Here is an 18,486-nt window from a genome sequence, read left to right as displayed (position 1 = left end):
ATACTCATTTTATGTTATACGTCAATCATAGATTAACTAGTTGAGTTTCTTTTGGTGAAACCTGATCACCTGAGTTGAAATCCCCAGCTTCACATGGGGTCTCGCGTTTAACGGTGCTATGCTTTTAGTGGTAGGCGACGTGCCTGTCGATAGCGAGATTTGGCAGTCCAACTCGCAGAGGGGCAGGGTGTGCGTAAGTGCGTTCATAAAGGGTGAGTGTGCGCTCGTGTTTGTGAGCGTCTGCGTTTGTAACTAGATCTTAAAAAAAACTTAAAGATAGTTTGACTTATACGGACGGTAGGAATTGATTTATTTGAGGATTGAGAGAGTATTATAAAGTTTATGAAAAATTTAATAATAAAACTATTTAGTAAGGTAAGTATTATCAAACTTACATATTTTACCATAGTAAGGAAAAAATGTATTAGGCCTTGTTTAGTTCTCAAAACTTTTTGCTTTTCGTTGCTGTAGCACTTTCGTTTTTATTGGCAATTATTGTCCAATCATGGATTAACTAGACTCAATAGATTCATCTCGTGATTTACAGGTAATCTGTGCAATTAAATTTTATTTTTGTCTATATTTAGTGCTTCATGCATGTGCTGCAAGATTCGATGTGACGGAGAATCTTGAAAAATTATTTTTGGTTTTTGGGTGAACTAAACAAAACATTATTAGAGAATTGATTTTTTATCTCAAAGGCAAATGGTGGAGCTCCTAGGTTGTCGTCAGTGGTTTACTAGTACTAGTACTGTACTCTCATCCTGAAAAAAACTGGATCACAGTGTTCTCACAGTCCGAAGCAAATGAGTTCTTCAGAGTGTTTCGTTTCATTGTACTCCATTCGTTCCAGTCAAAACATCTCAAGTTTAATTAATTTTATATAAAAAATAATAACATTTATGATATAATTAAATATTATTAATTTTTTTATTAATTATATTTTTATAGTATATCTATTTGATGTCATAAATTTTGTAATTCTCTTTATAGTTTTAATTAAATTTAAGATATTTTGATTACACATAATTTTTGAAATGAAGAGAATACTAGTAAATTCTTTTCTTTTGCAACATATGGCCAAATCAGTCTAGTGATGGTCAAGGCATAAAACTCAAAACTAGACTAAATCAAGAAGTCCGGGTGTTTCAAATTTCAAAGTCCGTTCCTTGTCGCAATGTCAAAGTTAGCAGATGACGGGGCATTTTTGTTTCGAGAACGAAAGTCCCAGGAATGTGTGTGTAGGACGGAAGCATTGGTTTCCCGATCACTGTCTGTCAGAGTCGTGATCTTTGGTCGCTGCACTGCAGCTGCCGCTACCATGCCTTTGCCATACGTACGTCGTATTCGGATTCTCCTGTTTGAATTGAATGTTCACGGTTCGTACGGCCCTGTTGTACTTCATGGACGGCGCCTAGATTGGATTTCTTTTCATTTCCGCTTGCAGGCCAGGGATTTTTTTTTGATGCAAGATTAATATGAATGGTGTCTGCAGAAAGTCTCTAGAATTGTTTGTTCTGAATTCATAACTCTGAACCTGCAGGACTCCTTAGATTCAGTACTATTTCTAGTTGTTGCATTAAATTTGTTTTCTTTTCCAAAAACAGCACTTTCTATCCCTAAAAAAATCTATGCTTGTTGGCTCAGCCGGAGAATCGATGAAGCTGGAGGTTAACCAAATACGTAATAAAATGCTATATAGCATGCCAGAAAGGAGGTGGACTGAGATCAAAGTCTATGATTACCGTTTCGCTGAAATTTAGCTTATGCTGATGCTGAAAGGTACTGTTCGTGATTTGCTACAAGAGAAAAATACTATATAATGATAAACCATGCTGATAAGCTCAAGCAATTCAATCAATCAATTGCTGAACTGAGCACCAGAAGTTTCTTCAGAAATTCGGCAGCAACCATTCATGCACATGCTCGCTAAAATATATTGCCTGTCTTCGAAGGATTACTTTTTCTTTGCTGGAGCTCCATAGATTCGTGCTTTCTTTTTTTAAAATTAATCTAGAATTTAATAGTATTATTTTTCAGTTACTAATGTGTCCACCAGCAACAAAGCATCTATGTTATCTTAGTCTTCTAGGGATGTCTATGGGATAGAATTTGCGTGTGTACATGTGTATTCTTAGGAGGGAGCGTGTGGATGCGTGTTTATGGATGTTTACGTCTATATAACTTTTTTAAATGAATGATTTTGGTTTAAAATTAGTTTACAAGAACTAACGTTTATTGGGTTAACTAGAATGATTCCATTATAAATGTAATGAGCAACACTACTGCTATTTGTTTATTTGGAATTATGCTATTATACTTTTTTTTTTGTCTACGTGAGATCTACCATGGTCCACAATCTATATATGCTCTGGTCACCGTTGGGCCCATGTGCAGGCCACTAACATGCACAATAATTTTATATGAACTAAAATGCCCTCTTCTTGGTCATCTTCTTCCTTCATTCTTCGCCCTCAATGGATTCATGAAAATCTACTCCTAATAATAATTTTTCAAAATTTTCCCTTAAAAAAATAATTTTTCAAATTTTGGTGGGTGCCTGAGCACCCACGGTCTTCAACATAGCTTCGCCCCGGCTGCCAGCCGACCTTCAGAGCTTCGAGCAGCATTGTAGCAAACCTGCCCCAACCTGCGTCACCGCCTCTAAGGGAGTATGATGCCATCCTCAACTTCCACCCCTTCTTAGTGGTCCTCGTTATACCTGGGCATGCAGCCCGAGCCCGTGAGCACGGCCCGAAGCCCGTCATTTTGGCCCGACCCTAGCCCGGCCCGGCCCGAAAGTCATTGGGCTCGGGCTGGCACGGCACGGGGCTGCAGGCCGTGCTTGGGCCGCACTTCAGGCCCGCGGGCCGGCACGGCCCGGTCCGTCAAATAACAACATTGTATAAAATAACTCATTTTAATATCTAAATCTATTCTCTACATCTGTCATATGTATTTGAATGTGTTCTTTATACTGATGAAGTGATGAATTGATGAATGTGTTTGAAATATGCTTTTAAATCTGTGTTTATTGATATGTTATTGTTCAACGGGCTATGGGCTGGCCCGGCCTGACGGGCCCGCCCGGTACGCAAAATGGCCCACGGGCCCGTGCCTGGGCCGGAGGTCAGGCTCGCAGGCCGGTAAGGCACGGCCCGCAGGGCACGACGGGCCCCCTCGGCCCGTTAGGCAACGTGCCGGGCCGGCCCGTTGCCCAGGTATAGTCCTCGTGACCTACTCTCGCCATGAGTCACCCGCAGCGTGGAGAGCGTTGATGAAGCAAGGCACAAGAAGCCATTGTTGTGGGTTTATGTTTCTTATATATAGCGTATAGAAATAGAGAAGATGAAAGGGGTATTGATATAAAAATTTAATCATTTATTTGTAGGTCATTTATTTTGTTAAGAAAAGCCAACTAAGTTTTTTTCCGCTTTTTGAAAAAAATGTTGCTAAAACCGTAGAAAATGGAAAGGTTCAGATAGACATCGGATTGTAATTCTATGATTCAAAATAGACAAATAATAATGGTTTTTTTCTTCAAACCTTAACATTTATAATGGCACGGTTCAACAACACTTGTTCATTTAGCAGTGGTGCTTAGTCACACGTCCGTATATACGACACATGTACTAGCTAGCTAGTTGGACGCATCGCCTGTTACGTTCGACTAACAAAATAAATAAAGAAGAGAGACAAAACAATTTGCCATGGAGCGCGCAAGAGAGTGGCGCTCTTTCCTTCTCGATCTGATGGGATCAAGTGTACTTAGCTAGTCCCGTAACCAGAATGAAGTCTAGCTAATTTAACACATTAACTTAAATCAAGAGGGAAATGTATCTGTCTGCTTGAGGATGACATGACACCTAACCTTGATAGTGGGCCGAACAAAACAAACTCGTCTTTTAAGCTAATCCCACTGAATAATTCGATATATATCAATTTAACTAATTTTAAATAGAGAAAAATTTTCTAGCTATTTGTATCCCCAAGATAGGCAAGGCACTACATACCAGTGAGATTAAGCATAGAAAAGGGCCTTTCTATTCTCATTTGTCGTATGTTTTGGGTTTAATATGGAATAGCTCTTGAACTTAATCGTCTACACCCATGCAAGTAGATCCAAAAGATGGAGCCAATTTGGACTCATTCTTCTATCAGATAGGTTTTTTTAAAGAGTTGAACCAAATCCACCCTCTGAAATGTCAATATGTGAAAAGATATGAAACAACGACAAGTGTAAAACCGCTCTAAAACTACCCGATTGCATAGACTTGATCACATCTCTTAATTCTTTATTATAAAGTCTGAAGACATGTTGCTTTTCCAACTTTTCAATAGCCACTGGCTCCCTTCTATTTCTTGCACAACCACTCCTCCATCCCCAAGCCAAAAGTCATCCGTTACCTTCTGGTCAGAAGAAAAGCCACACAAACTGATTTCGATCAGGCACAGGAAAATTAAAGGGGAACAAAGACGGCTGCTGCTGATCAGTTTCCTTTTTGTTTATCTCCGTTCATCGATCATAGCAGCCCTGTTGTGAAGAAGAGGAAGAGGAAGAGGACGAGGAAGAGGAAGAAGAAACATAAGATTGCTTTTTGGTCTGGTAGGATGTTTCACTCCATTTCAAGATGTGTCAATTCAGTCTGAAGTGGCCAAGAAGCAAGTTCAGAGCTGGGTTCTGTCTTCAAGGAAGCATCTGAATGGCTTATCCATCTACCTCCGGGATGGTCCAAGCTTCTTCATCCCTCCATGGCAGCATGTAAGTTAACCCATCCATTTAGCTTTCTCGATTTGACCTTTTCTTTTTCTCAAACTTGATTTGCACCGTATGAGTTACTTTTTTTCTTTCAATTCTATATAGTTGATGATTTCCCTTGAGAATCTTGTTATCTGGTCATCACGATTAGCAGAAGAAGTTTGCTATGGTTGATAGGAGATCCGATCCCTATTTCCTTCGTTCTTCTTATGGTCTTTATTTCATCATGCATGCGATGATTTTTTTTCTTCAAGTTAGCTAGTTCAAGTTGTGTTGTGAGTAAATGATTGCTATCAAATCGATCTGACCATGAACTAATAATAAGCTTTACCTCCCCTCTCACGCTTCTTTTTGCTTCCTTTTAGTTCTTCCTGTTGGAGAGCGATCGATTCTTTGATGATATGCTATATATTCCCAAACAAATAATTTATGTCTTTTGGGTGAACAACCTAAAATGGATTAGTTCATCCTCTCTATGGAAGCTATATATTATTTTTGTACTGCTTACTTTTTTAATTTATTCCCCTCTTCTCAATTAAATCCCTTTTAAACTTGTGGAACTAACTACTCAATAGAAATGAGAGCAGTTGTGATATTCCGTTGCATTTGTGAAAGTGCAGGAGAAGGGATCCTGAAGGATATGACATGTCATCCGATCTGGACCAAGCCCTACTCCTCTACTTTGATGGGCAGCAAGCTAAGACATCAATTCAAGAACAACAACCGCGTAAGCCGCTCGATATATATATTTCTGCAAAAGAAAGTTCATTATTTTGACAAATGCTTGTTCACTTACTCACTTTTCACTATAAGCACATATATGTTGAGGGAATATGCCATTGCCAAAATTCCATTAGTTCCGAATTAATGTATCACAAACTTGTCCATATATATATGTAAGCGTTGTGATATGACTGGTTTAAATTGTATAGCTTAGCCAGAAGTGCAAACCAAATAATGGTGTTGAGTAGTCTTCGATTTTCCTTTCCGCTTAGCTCTCATCGATCATTTGCAGATCTCAATGTGTTTAATTTCCCCACCAGTTGATCCCAAACTCCTTCATTTGTCATCACAGTTTCTCAGAATATTTTCTAGCTACTAAGTACCAACTACGTAGCTAGCTGTCGGAGTAGAGTGACACGTAACACTAACTGATATAGTTTCAAAATGTCATGCTAAAATTAGGCAACTGAACAATTATTGTTCGACTCTCCCCCCTCTCCCCAATTTCTATTTTTTTGAGCAACCCTCTCCCCAATTAATTTCTGACATTAACTACCAGCATTTTACGATTGTTACCAGTTTACCACTTATTACCATTGCGTGTGAAATGAAAACACCTATATCTGAATGAGGATCTTTTTTCGCACACGCATGGAGAAAACCATCCATATTAGGAAACACAATAGTATGCGCGTGCGAGTGCCATTGTGTGCTCTACAAAATTCTAATGTTTGCGGGACTTGTTTCATGCGTGCAGAGACTCTCAACATCTTCCCCTCCCAGCCAATGCATCATATCGAGCCATCCCCGAAGGTACCCTTTCAAGCTCTAACGACCTATACTAGCTAGCTAGCTACCTCAAAGCACAAGAGATGTGATGATTGCTTCATGATGATGCCATACGTCGTACATATTATATACGCCCTTCATATATTCGTCTCTTGCTATTCAGGGTTCCATGGCTTCTTCTTCAGTGGTGGCAGCACAGGTCGCTGCTGCCCCTTCCAAGAACTCGCAGGCGCCGTCGTTGATGGGAGGCGGCGGGCCGCTTGCTGCCGCCGGCAAGAGCTCCAAGGCAGCAATCAAGGTAATTATATATATGCAATACGATCAATCTCATCTCGTACGCTTCATGTCTACAGCAAATGTAATGCTTTGTTATATATCACAATTCGCAACCAGAGAGAAGGCGGCACCGCTGGCGGCAAGCATGGCGCCGTGGGAGCTTCGAGCTCGGATCAGGAGGGGCCCCGGACGCCGGACCCCAAGACGCTGCGGAGGCTCGCGCAGAATAGGGAGGCCGCCAGGAAGAGCAGGCTGAGGAAGAAGGTAATTATGTATTGTAATTCATTTACTGATGATGATGATGACGACCTCTACTACCGTCGTTAAGTAGTAATACTGATTAAAAAATATGGTGGAAGGACAAGTCAACCCTCAAAACATGAGGAGAAAAAGTCTTGCAAGAAAGGGCAATTGACAAACGAAGAGATGGGGATTGGGAAGTAGACTGGACATATATTATAGGATGTTAAGTTAACCTACTACCTAAGAAAATAGTTGTTTTGGACTACACATACATACATATATATTTTTCCTTCTGAAAGTTCCGTTTCTCTATCTTCATGAAGGAAGATGAGCTGCACTGAGTAATATATATAGAAGCTACTTAATTTCTTATGTCTAGTTTTTTTTTTGAGAATAATTTCTTATGTCTAGTTGGTTGCGTGTGAAACAGGCTTATATTCAGCAGCTAGAGTCAGGCAGGATCAGGTTGGCACAGCTAGAGCAGGAGATGCAGATGGCAAGAACCCATCAGGTAAAGTGTGGTGAAGAACTGGTGACTAATTAATTTTAGATCCTATATATAACAATGCTTTCAGAGGAAGTTTGTTCACAGTCATTATGACAAACAGAACATTGCAAAAGATCAATCCATGTATTTTTTTGCTTAATTCTGAACTGTCTAATACTAATTATGCTTCTTCGATCATTTCTTCATATATATAGGGTGCACTATGGGGTGCAGGAACTCTAAGCCCAGGTTTGCTTTTGCTTTGCCACTGGTGACATATATATAACTAGCTCACGAATCAACAACTGTCACGGAAGGCTTATTAGGGGCTGCACGTGCACGTGCATGCAGATGCGGCGCTGTTCAACCTGGAGTACGAGCGGTGGCTTGGGGAGCACAGCAAGGTGGTGGCCCGGCTGCGTGCCGCCGCGGAGGAGCACCACCGGCCGGACGGCGAACTGCGGGCGTACGTGGACGAGGCCGCCGCCCACTACGGCGCGCTGATGGGGCACAAGGCCCGGGTCGCCGGCGCCGACCCGCTCCACCTCCTCTCCGGCCTCTGGAAGGGCGCCGCCGAGCGCTGCTTCCTCTGGATCGGCGGCTTCCGCCCCTCCGAGCTCGTCAAGGTACCTACTAGTACTACGCTAAAATTCATCATCTGCCGCTAGCTAATAGCCTAATACCGTACCCACCGGCCGAAAGACCAAGAAAGGTACACACGCAACGAATACATGCATAATGACACACGTACGGACCTGAAATGACACCTGTTTTGATCATCATGCATGCCCGTCACTGACATGTGTGACCGTGACCGTGGTTCGATCGCATGCACGTCAGCATGACCACCGTACCTCACAACCAACCAATGCCAAATCCCTTCTAAGTACATACATATTTAGGTCTTGTTTACTTCCAAATTTTTTTGCAAAATAGAAATAGTAACACTTTCGTTTGTATTTGACAAATATTGTCCAATTATGGACTAACCAGGCTCAAAAGATTCGTCTCGTCAATTTTGACCAAACTGTGCAATTAGTTTTATTTTCATCTATATTCAATACTCTATGCATACGTATAAAGATTCGATGTGACAGGGAATCTGAAAAATTTTGCAAATTTTTTGGGGAACTAAACAAGGCCTTATATATACAAAGTTGATGGCATGCATGTATATTAGTCAATTATCGGTCCAGCAGGGATTAGGTGCAGTGGATTAGCAGGGCAAGTAAGGAGCTAGAGGTAGCAGGTGGGACGTCACCGTATTAGCTGATGGAACAGTTCGTAGTAAGCTAATAAGCTTCGATCCGTCTCCAGAGAGAAGTCGTTGTGCTACAGTAAGCCGCTAGACGCCGCCTGCGTACGTACATGCATGAGTGTCACGTCAACGAGTCTCCATCTAATACACGTACCATCTCGCACACGGCCGGGAGTAGGTGGCGGATCGAGGTGATCCACCAGCTTCATTGCCGCGCAGGCGGTGTCAGTGTGTCACACGCTGGAGCTCGATCGATCCATGGACACGCCGCCTCACGCGACGACGACGAGCTAGTCTCAGACGTCGTCGTCGTCGTCGCCGCCGGGGTCGTCGTCGTTCTCCCTCGCTGTCGCCGTCGCTGTCGACGTCGATAGATATATGATCGCGTCATGGCGTACGTGCTTAGATTAATTTGGAACGCCAGGATTATTATTCCAGCTTTTGTTCGTGGGATTGGATCGATCATCGATCATCTCCTTCGCTTTTCCTGCTACTTAATACTAATACCTGCTCCTGGAACCCTTTCGATGACGGACGCCGACATGCACGCACACGCAGGTCGTGGTCCGGCACGTGGAGCCGCTGGCGGCGGAGCAACAGGCGGCGGGGGCACGCGACGTGGAGCAGGCGGCGCGGCGGGCGGAGGAGGCGCTGGACGCCGAGCTGGAGGCGCTGCTCCGGTCGCTCTCCGAGGTCGTGTCCTCGGACGCGCAGCCGCCGCCGCCGGGGATGATGTACGGTGGCCAGCTCTACCACCCGGCCGACGTGGCCGGCTACATGGGGATGGGCCACATGCACGTCGCCGTCGCCATGGACAAGGTGGCCTCGCTCGGGACCATCCTCAGACAGGTATAGTATATGGTGACCATGCATGCATGGATGCATTTTCTGTCTGTCTGTCTGTCCTTCGATTCAGTTTAATTTTCAGCCGCAACCCATGCATTGCTTGCTCATCGCAAACCTAGCTAGCGCAATAATGCCGGCAATTGCATGCAGGCGGACGAGCTGAGGATGCAGGCGTTGCACGCACTCCGGCAGATCCTGACGGCGAGGCAGGCGGCGCGCTGCTTCATCGCCGCCGACGACTACTTCTGCCGCCTCCGAACGCTCAGCACGCTCTGGACCACCAGCCGGACGGCCAATCTGGCTAGAGGCCCGGCCGGGTAGACGTACAACTGATCTACGGCATGGGATGGAAATGGAATACATACGCGGCCGGCTAGCTACTAGCTTAGCTATATAGCCTATATGACGTAGTAACATAGAAAGCGTTAAACTATATACATCACATGCAAATGTATCGGTGATATTTATAGATACAAAATAGTATCATATAGAAGTGCACCAGTGGTTCTCTTTTCAAAGTTGCAACAATTCCAAAGCAGATTAATTATTAGTGAGGTATACATATGTGTTTGAACTTTGAAGGGAGAACCATCGCTTCTGAATGAAAATGATTGTGATATGATATTCATATATACCTGTAGACTTTGTTTACATTACAAGTTTCGGTGGCGATGTGATGGCACTATATGGCATGTCGGACCAGAAAGATTCTCACCAACGTAAAATAAAAATAGCTAATAACATGGAAAATACTTAAGTGCCCTTTCTAAGAAGCATAAGCCACCCGGGTTCAAGTCCTCGACTGACAGATGTTTGTATTTTTCTAGATTTATTCTAAGATTTAATAGTACTATTCTTTTAGTGGTAGCTAGGTGCATCGACAGCGAGACGCCTATTGTGACTTCGTCTATCTCGAGATTTATTTTTTTTGAAACGAACCGGCAGGAGAGCTGCCTGCTGTATTAAAAAGAAGAGATCGCCCGGACATGCACTGTACAACCTCAGCCAACTGGGCTCTGTACACAGCTAGAAGAAACAAAAAACAAACAAGCAAACAAAGCAAGGAAACAAAAGCTCAAAAACTAGGGGAGAAAATGTTGGTGATGTCGTTGGATGCATGTAGAAAGGTGCTTTGATCCACAACCTCGCCTCATCTTTGATTCTTTGAAGTACCACAAAATTGGTGGACTCTCTGTGCTCAAACACTCTCGCATTTCTCTCCTTCCAGACCTCCCAGCATACTAGTATAATGAGTGAACGTAGACCTTTCCTACTTGTACTCGGCGCATTTGATATCGACGTCCACCATTCCTCGGTCGTGTTGCTTGGCGGCCATGCACTTGGGTGCAGGTAAGAATTTTGCGCCCATGTGGAGATTTCCTTCCACAGATGCTTCATGAACCTGCAGTCCCTGAACAGGTGCAGGCCTTGCACCTGTCTCTGCATGGAGTCGACATAGTGCGCAAGTTCCTTGGTTTGGCCATCTCCGAGCTTCCAATCTATCTGTGGTCCAAACTCGATTCTGAATCGCAAGCCAGCTAAAGAATTTGCATTTGGGTGGCACCCAAGGTTTCCAAATGAGTGCCTCAAAGATGTTTTTAGTTGCACCAACAAACTAGGCGTGGTAAGCAGAGGATGTTGTGTATTCTCCATTTTCCTCAATTTCCATGCAAGGCTATCTGGCGTGCCCGTTCTTAGAGTTATGCGCCTGGTTGCTTGCCATAGGTGTGTACTCAATTAAGTGCTTGGCAGAGAAACTTTGATGCTGAAGGTTGATGTCACGAATCCAATTATTATCACGGAGTGCCTATTGCAGAGTTCTATTCTTCCTTCTGGAAATGGAGAAGAGGTGTGACGCAACGTCACAAGGCTGCTGGCCGTCAAGCCATGCACTTGTCCAGAACAACGCTCTTTTCCCATCCCCTATTGTCAATGTCGTGGATGCGGCAAAGAGAAGCTTGTCAGTCTTGTTACATGGGGTCTCATCCCCAAGTCTACCATCAAAAATTGGTGACCATTGCCACCACAGCCATCGCAACCTTAGCGCCCTTGCGAATTTCCCCAAGTGGAGGATGCCCAAGCCTCCAAAGTATTTGGGTCTAGCTGACCTCGGCCAATTGACCTTGCACTTTCCTCCTGTTAGCATTTCAACACCTGCCCACAGGAATCTCTTCCTCTGCCGATCGATGTCCTTGATTATTCCTTTTGGCGCACGGAGGGATGTGAGGAACTGAGGAAGTAGACTGCTTGCAAAGTAAGGACAGCTTTAACCAAAGTCGAGCGACCCGCGGGTTAATTTGGCGCCCATTCCATATAGTGAGCTTGCTGACCGTTTTGTCTACCAGAGGCTGGAAGTTCACTCACCTTAGTCGCAGAGGTGTTAACGTCAGGCCTAGGTATTTAGTTGGGAAGCATGAAATTTTCGTTGGGGAGCCAGCAAGGATTTCGTTAAGATTTAATCCTTCACACCGTATAGGGATTATTGTTGATTTTTGGAAGTTAGTTTTCAATCCTAAAGCCTTGCCAAATAATGTTAGGAGCTCGGCCAAAGCTAAGATGCCTTTCCTTGTTGGCTTCACAAAGATGGCCGTGTCATCAGCATACATTGAAGCTCTAAGTTGAGTTGTTCTTCCCCTTAGCCTAGACAGAAATCCTTTTCAGTTGCCGGATCAAGCAGTTTTTGCAGTGGATCCATTGCTATGACAAGCAACAGAGGTGACAGCGGATCACCCTGACGAAGCCCTCTGCCATGCTTGATAGGTGCGTTTGGGATGTCATTCAATAGCACCCTCGTCGAAGAGGTGAATAGAAGCGCCGCGATCCAGTCTTGCCAACGACTAGGAAAACCAAGTTTATTCATCAGAGTGAGGAGATACTCCCATCTTACTGAATCGAAAGCTTTGGTGACGTCGAGCTTAAGGAATATAGTTGGCAGCTTAGAATTATGGTAGTGTCTTATCGTGTTGCGGACAGCCATGTAGTTGTCATGGATGCTTCGCCTTTTGATGAAAGCACTTTGTGTTGGGGAGACAATGGAGCTCATATGGGGCACTAGCCGTAGTGCGAGAACCTTGGCGAGTATTTTAGCAAAGGAGTGGATTAAGCTAATGGGTCGGAAGTCAGTAATAGCTTCGGCGCCATCCTTTTTGGGGATCAACACCACGTTGGCTGAACTGAGGAGCGCAAGACTACTTGTACGCAGTGAATGGAAGGCATTTGCCGCATTGATGACATCGACCTTGATGATGTCCCAACACGATCTGAAAAAAGCACCAGTGTATCCATCTGGTCCCGGTGCTTTGTCAAATGGCATTTGGTGAATAGCAAGCTTTATCTCCTCTTCGGTGAACACTGCGTCAAGTCCACTCAGATCGTGCGACGGCAGATTCAGCTCGTCCCAATTGATGTCCTGCTGTCGTCTGGAGGGTGCCTCATGAAGTTTGAGAAATGGTCCTGTATTATAGAGGCTTTGTCGTCATGGTTTATCGCCCAACCCTGGCCATGTCTCAACCGCTGGATGTAGTTTTTCCTCCTTCTCGCATTTACTTTACGGTGGAAAATTTTTGTGTTAGCATCGCCTAGCTTGATGGATGACAGTCTCGAGGCCTGCTTGGACCTAGCTCTTTCGATCACTGCTAGCCCCAAAATTCTTTTTTTGAGCTTTGCCCATAGCAGCAGTTCAGCAACGGTGAGATTTCTATTTTCTTGGGCAATATCAAGCCTTAGGATGATCTCTTGCGCCATGAAAAAAGTTTTTTTTGGCATCAAAGTTAATTTCCTTACTCCATGCTTTCACCTTTTGTGAGGTAGAGCGCAGCTTGTGGTACGAGACATGAAACGACTCATGGTGCTCCAATGGAGTATCCCATGCATTCTTGACTATGTCTTTGAAGCCTGGGAGTCTGATCCAAAAGTTTTCAAACTTGAATGAGCTAGGCGTTCTAGGTCCTGATAGGTCAGATGACAATAGAGGGCAATGATCGGAAAGTGATGTCGACAACACATTCAGGGTGTGGGTGCTGAAGGTGGCATCCCATTCTGCGTTACAGAAAAAACGATCGAGTCTTGACATCGTGGGTTGTTGCCTCTCATTGCTCCAAGTGAATTTTCTGTTCTGCAGGCTAATTTCAGCAAGATCACACTCATCTAGCGCCTGATGAAAATGGCGCATTAGGCGTGGGCTTAGGTTCCCATTGTTTTTGTCTGCGGCTCTGTAGATGAGGTTGAAGTCGCCTGTGATGAGCCACCGCGTGCTAGATGCTGGCTTTAGCGCTTTTAATTCATCAAGGAATCGTAACTTGTCCGCACGACGAAGCGATGGCCCATATACCACAGTAAGCAGGAAGCTGGTGTCCAAGTCTTTCAGTTGAACGTTCATCGAGACGTGGAATTCTCCAATGGTGATGTCAGTGCAGCTTACACGGCAGTCGCTCCATAGTATGATGATGCCCCCTGCGTTTGAGAAGGCCCTGATGCCAGCTTGTAAGCATTGATGTAGGCGATAGCCACCAAGGTACGAAGCATCATATTGACAGATTTGGGATAGCTTAGTTTCTTGCAGGCATGCAATGTTGCATGACGTTGCAGCTATTATCTGGTGAACAATATCTCTTCTAGCTTGCTGGTTTAGTCCTCAAACATTCTATGATAAAAGGTCAATACTCTGTGCAACCATGGAGGGGTAATGAACGCATGAACATGGTGCATGAAGGCAGCCTGTAGGAACATTGCAGAATTAGAGAAAGATCACTGAAGACTAATCTACATCTCCAGGTATACAGGAGTAACAAAGCAGCTATGAAGGCATCACCAGTGGTTGCGAAGCAAAGTTGACCCATACTGAAGAAAGTCTTAGGCATACATAAATCAAGATGTCTCAACAAATTTGCAAGCAGGCCTACAGCCCGAACAACGACGACGGCGGAAAGTGCGAAGCACTTGTACAAATTCTGAAAAAAGGTCGCTTGATACATATTAAACGTCTGGACACGAATTGTGTAGCCTGTAATGCTTGTTAGGCCGCTGCAGTGAGGATGGCTGCGTCACGGAGTTCTTCGACTCCTTCACCCACCATGTGAAGCAGCGCATCATCAGCATCATTCGTCTCTTCAGTGCCCATGTTGAATATCTCCGTCAGTGCGGTGATGGTGTCCATCGGCAGCGGGCCATTGAACATGGCGATGTAATCCTGCAAAGCGTTTTCCACAGGTTCAAGATCATCATGCAGTAGGCCAAGTTTTCAGCAAAGATTTTTCTGAGCACGCTGCATCTGGGACATGGGTCTAGCATTGGCTAGGCGCGCACTGCATCGTATTGTAGACATATCGAAGACACGTTGGTGTCTGCGACGCCTAGGCCCAGCACAGCTGGTGTTGGCGTGACAGCAGCTGCGTGCTGAGGTTGTTGGAGCAGTGGCTCTGTTGGCTTGCTGAAGAGTGCTACGACACTGTTGGTTAGTTGCTGGCCACAACCACTGTCACCCTGTGTAGTGGCAGCAGGGGTGAGTGATGGTTGGGTGCTGAATAGATCACGGAGAGCTGCATCGCTGGGACTCTACTCTGTAGGAAACATTTCTGAACTGCAGAGGTGAGAAGGAGAGGTTGGCTGTGGCACCTGAATTGTGGGGCTCTCCCTTGCAGTGAGCTCGATGCGCGCCAGTGCTTTCTCGACCGCAGCAATGGAGTTGTCTTCCACTGCTGCCTTTGGTGGTAGCGTCTTGAGGATGCGGCCGAAGACGTCACGCACGAGTACTGTGGCGTGAAGAGCTCGGCGTGTCGGAGCTGGCTGTGGGGGGGCACTTGGACCAGGCTTCATTCCCCGCCTTGTACAGGTCCGGCGTAGCGGCTTCCGGCAGGGGCTTGGATCAGCCCGAGCCCGCCAGCTAGCGCAGAGGCTTTGTCGATGTAGTCGTACATGAGAGACTTCAGCAGGGAGGCCATCTCTCTAGTGTGATGGCTGCCCGCCCGGTCCACGATGTGCTGCACAGCCCCTTGGAGGGCCATGGCATGGCTCTGAAGAGGCATTGCAGCTCAGCCTTAGTTGAGGAAGTTTAGCCAGCATCTAGAGCTCAGTTGGCTGCACCACAACATGCTCTAGGGCGCTAGAAGCCCTCTGGCGTCCTCCCTGCCTACTGCCATGTGCCCAGAGGTGACGTGGAGGGGAGCGTTCGCGTTCGCGGTAGCCACCAGCACCGCTATGATCACCCCGGCCAAACCTGCCAGGGTCATCACGGCCGCCCTGGCCAAAGGTGTCGTAGTCGTCGTCGTCATCGTGGCGCTTGCCATGACCCATGTAGAAGTCAGGGTGGTCATTGTTGTAGCACCCCTTTGTCCCTTTGGAGGACCTGTTGTCAGGCCGCCTGGTGCGCGGCCCCTCCTTGTGTGTGCGCCTAGGCGGCGGCAGGTGATGCAGGGACTCCTCAAAAGCACAGGAGGGAACCTACGCTCCATCAACAACACCTAGATGCCATTTTGGGAGACGTCTTTTACCTAGGGAGATGTTGCCTTTGTCGTCGATGGTGGAGGCAGTGTAGTCATGAATTTCATCCAGGTGGATGATGATAGGATGCTTGGTGCCTGCCAGTGCTCAGGCGGCGTCTCAGTCACCAGGATTGACTGAAGCTTGGCGTCTTTGGTGCGGTTGGTGAAGGTGAGCCAAACTTTCTTGGGGATGAGGCTAGGGTTTGCTGTCCAAGTCCAGAGATCAATGGTTTTTGTCTCAGCTGGGTGCAGCAGGTCGGTGTCGATGGACTCCAAAGCACAGCGCCTCCCAATGATGCGCTCCACAATGTCATCATCCCAGGCATGTCTGGGCATGCTGTCGAGGTAGAGCCTGTCACGGAAGAGGAGAGACACACCAAAGCAGTTGGCGAGGCTGCGCCACTTGACGAAGTGGATTTCGATGCCGTGGCGCTTGGCGAAGCCCTGTAGGGACATGTAACCAGTCTAACTCAATTCTTTGGAGGTTCTCATAGGGATAGGATGTACATGAGTGCGTTCATTGGGGTTGGTTGTGTATGCGTGTGTTCATAGGAGAGATTGTGTGCTCGTATATGTGAACGTACACAATAATGCTAACTTTTTAATAACAAGAAAGGATCACCGGGGTATTTATTTGCCAACTTATTAGTCTTCCTTAGCCGGTCATGACGTTGACGTTGACGTAGAGGAGTGCGGTGTCGGTCATGACGCCGTTGAAGCAGCCGCAGATGACAATGCAAGGAGGGCCCGACGCCCCTCAACAATCTTCGCTTCAATTTATCTGTCGAATTTACCAGCCATTAAACAATATTTTTTTCTCTCACAACAAATCAACAAACAGTACTTTAAGCCATAACTTAACAGCCAAGCGAAGAAAGCGCTAGTGCCGCCATAGTGGGTGAAATATGGGCTCACACACCGTGGGGGAGGCGCGAGTGGGGGGGGGGGGGGGGGCTGGGTCCGGAGTGCGTAACGGTTCCATGGCTATTAGTTTAATCTGAGATCACACAGAACTAAAAGCTAAGGTGATGTCTCCTGAGTTTAATCAAGCACAAAAAAATTACATAGCTCTTGCCTATAAGCTGCAGAGAAGCAACAACAGACAAGGTATTCAAGTTTGGCGATACTTATAATATATTTAACTGATGAAATGAATGATGTAGCAATCTATATGGCAGAAGAAAGAATGCTTTTGCCATGTAATGGCAGGACCTGAGGTGATACAAAGAAGAGTTCTACATAGCAAAAGAATGATGTAACCATCTACGCTATAAACAATGAGGACATACTCGGAGCAGGTGGTGCATCAAACTTCCTTGCAGCAGGTGGTGCATCGAATCCATTTACTTGCTTCATGCTTTGAACAATTTGGTGGAATTGCCAATCAGGGACAGTAGAAGGTGTAAACCGGAAAGACTGAAATTTAAAGAACTGCAAGTCTGAATTTGCTGGACAGAACATGAAGGAATGGAAGACTGAACTTTAAACAAACTGCTTCATGATCTGTCTGTTAGACTCGACAAAAAAACCTGAAATACATAGCATCGGATCTGTCCACTTGGATCGGCGAAACAAAAAACTGAAAGACTGAACATCACCTGAACTTTATTTCCTTGCATCGCATACAACCAAGAGCATGAAGCAAGTAAATGGATTTAGAAGATCTAGATAAAGAGCTTGCGCAAGAACAGTCTGACTGAAACTAAACTTATCACTTGAATAAGTTTAGTTGCCAAAAGTTTAGCTTATCAATGGCCTATTAATCGATTTAGAAGATCTAGCTTACAAAGTCCAGCTAATTTGGATGCACACGCACTTCTGCAGTAATTCAGAGAGCAATTTTTCTTAGAGCAATATGTACTGTAGCAGTGTATGACTACTTTGCACAACATGGTTATTTCGGACAAGAGCAGAGCTATTTCAAAGCATAAGTACTGTTATTTTATAAGTACATGAAAACAATCTATGAAACAAGTTGTAGCTGAACAATGTTTGAAAAATGAGAGAAGCCTGACCATCTTCAGTTGCCGTAATCGTAACCGCTGATGCATGAAGATGAGCAAGTTTACTCGAGCTCGTTTTCACTCTAATATTGAGTTTCCATCTAAATCTAGAGGAAACAATAATAGTAGAAAGTGCCACAGTACTCCTTGTCCTTTTACTAGGAGCTAAACAAATCTGCACTAATACTCCTTCCCATTCACTGTTCACTCACTGGTATGTAAACAAGAAATTAAACTGCTAAAGCCTGGTGTCATCTAAGACTTCAGACCACACAAGGCAAAACTGAAGCTACCTCAGCGCTTGTCGGTAAATCCCCAGTCCAAATGGATTGAGGGGGATTTTGACTTGTAGATGATAAAATCTCCTTAATCCTCTCAAATCGGGGATTAACCGAACATACACTGGACAATATGAAAGCTGCTCTTGCCTAGCAAACTACAAGCTGCTTGTCTGTGGCCCTACTACTGCTGTGCTGAAAACTATACACAGAGAAAAGAAGAGGTGTAGATTAGAGGTGCAATTTAACACGTCTTATGATCGAGTTATGCATGAACAAGCAGTGTGCTGAGTACTAACAACTAGAAGTAATTAAACCAACATCAGTTAGGTAAAGCCTCACCTG

At 45.1% G+C, this 18,486-nt stretch overlaps 1 protein-coding gene across 2 annotated transcripts; it reads left to right on the top strand.

Moving 5' to 3' along the window:
- Nucleotides 4,327-10,013, top strand: LOC8082449 (transcription factor TGAL8). 2 transcript variants are annotated; one of them, XM_002438634.2, is made up of 10 exons: nucleotides 4,327-4,762; nucleotides 5,380-5,486; nucleotides 6,240-6,295; nucleotides 6,435-6,569; nucleotides 6,665-6,811; nucleotides 7,221-7,301; nucleotides 7,493-7,526; nucleotides 7,629-7,903; nucleotides 9,094-9,384; nucleotides 9,532-10,013. In XM_002438634.2, exons 1-10 carry the CDS (start codon nucleotides 4,704-4,706, stop codon nucleotides 9,700-9,702), a joined length of 1,356 nt encoding a protein of 451 aa, XP_002438679.1. In that variant the 5' UTR covers nucleotides 4,327-4,703; the 3' UTR covers nucleotides 9,703-10,013. The 2 variants fall into 2 exon arrangements, with proteins under 2 accessions (XP_002438679.1, XP_021304565.1); XM_021448890.1 differs by having other exon boundaries at nucleotides 5,375-5,486.

Source organism: Sorghum bicolor, chromosome 10 (assembly GCF_000003195.3).
Source record: "Sorghum bicolor cultivar BTx623 chromosome 10, Sorghum_bicolor_NCBIv3, whole genome shotgun sequence".
NCBI lineage: Eukaryota > Viridiplantae > Streptophyta > Magnoliopsida > Poales > Poaceae > Sorghum > Sorghum bicolor.
The sequence above is the reverse complement of the archived record's forward strand: the minus strand, read 5'-3'. Positions and strand labels throughout refer to the sequence as shown.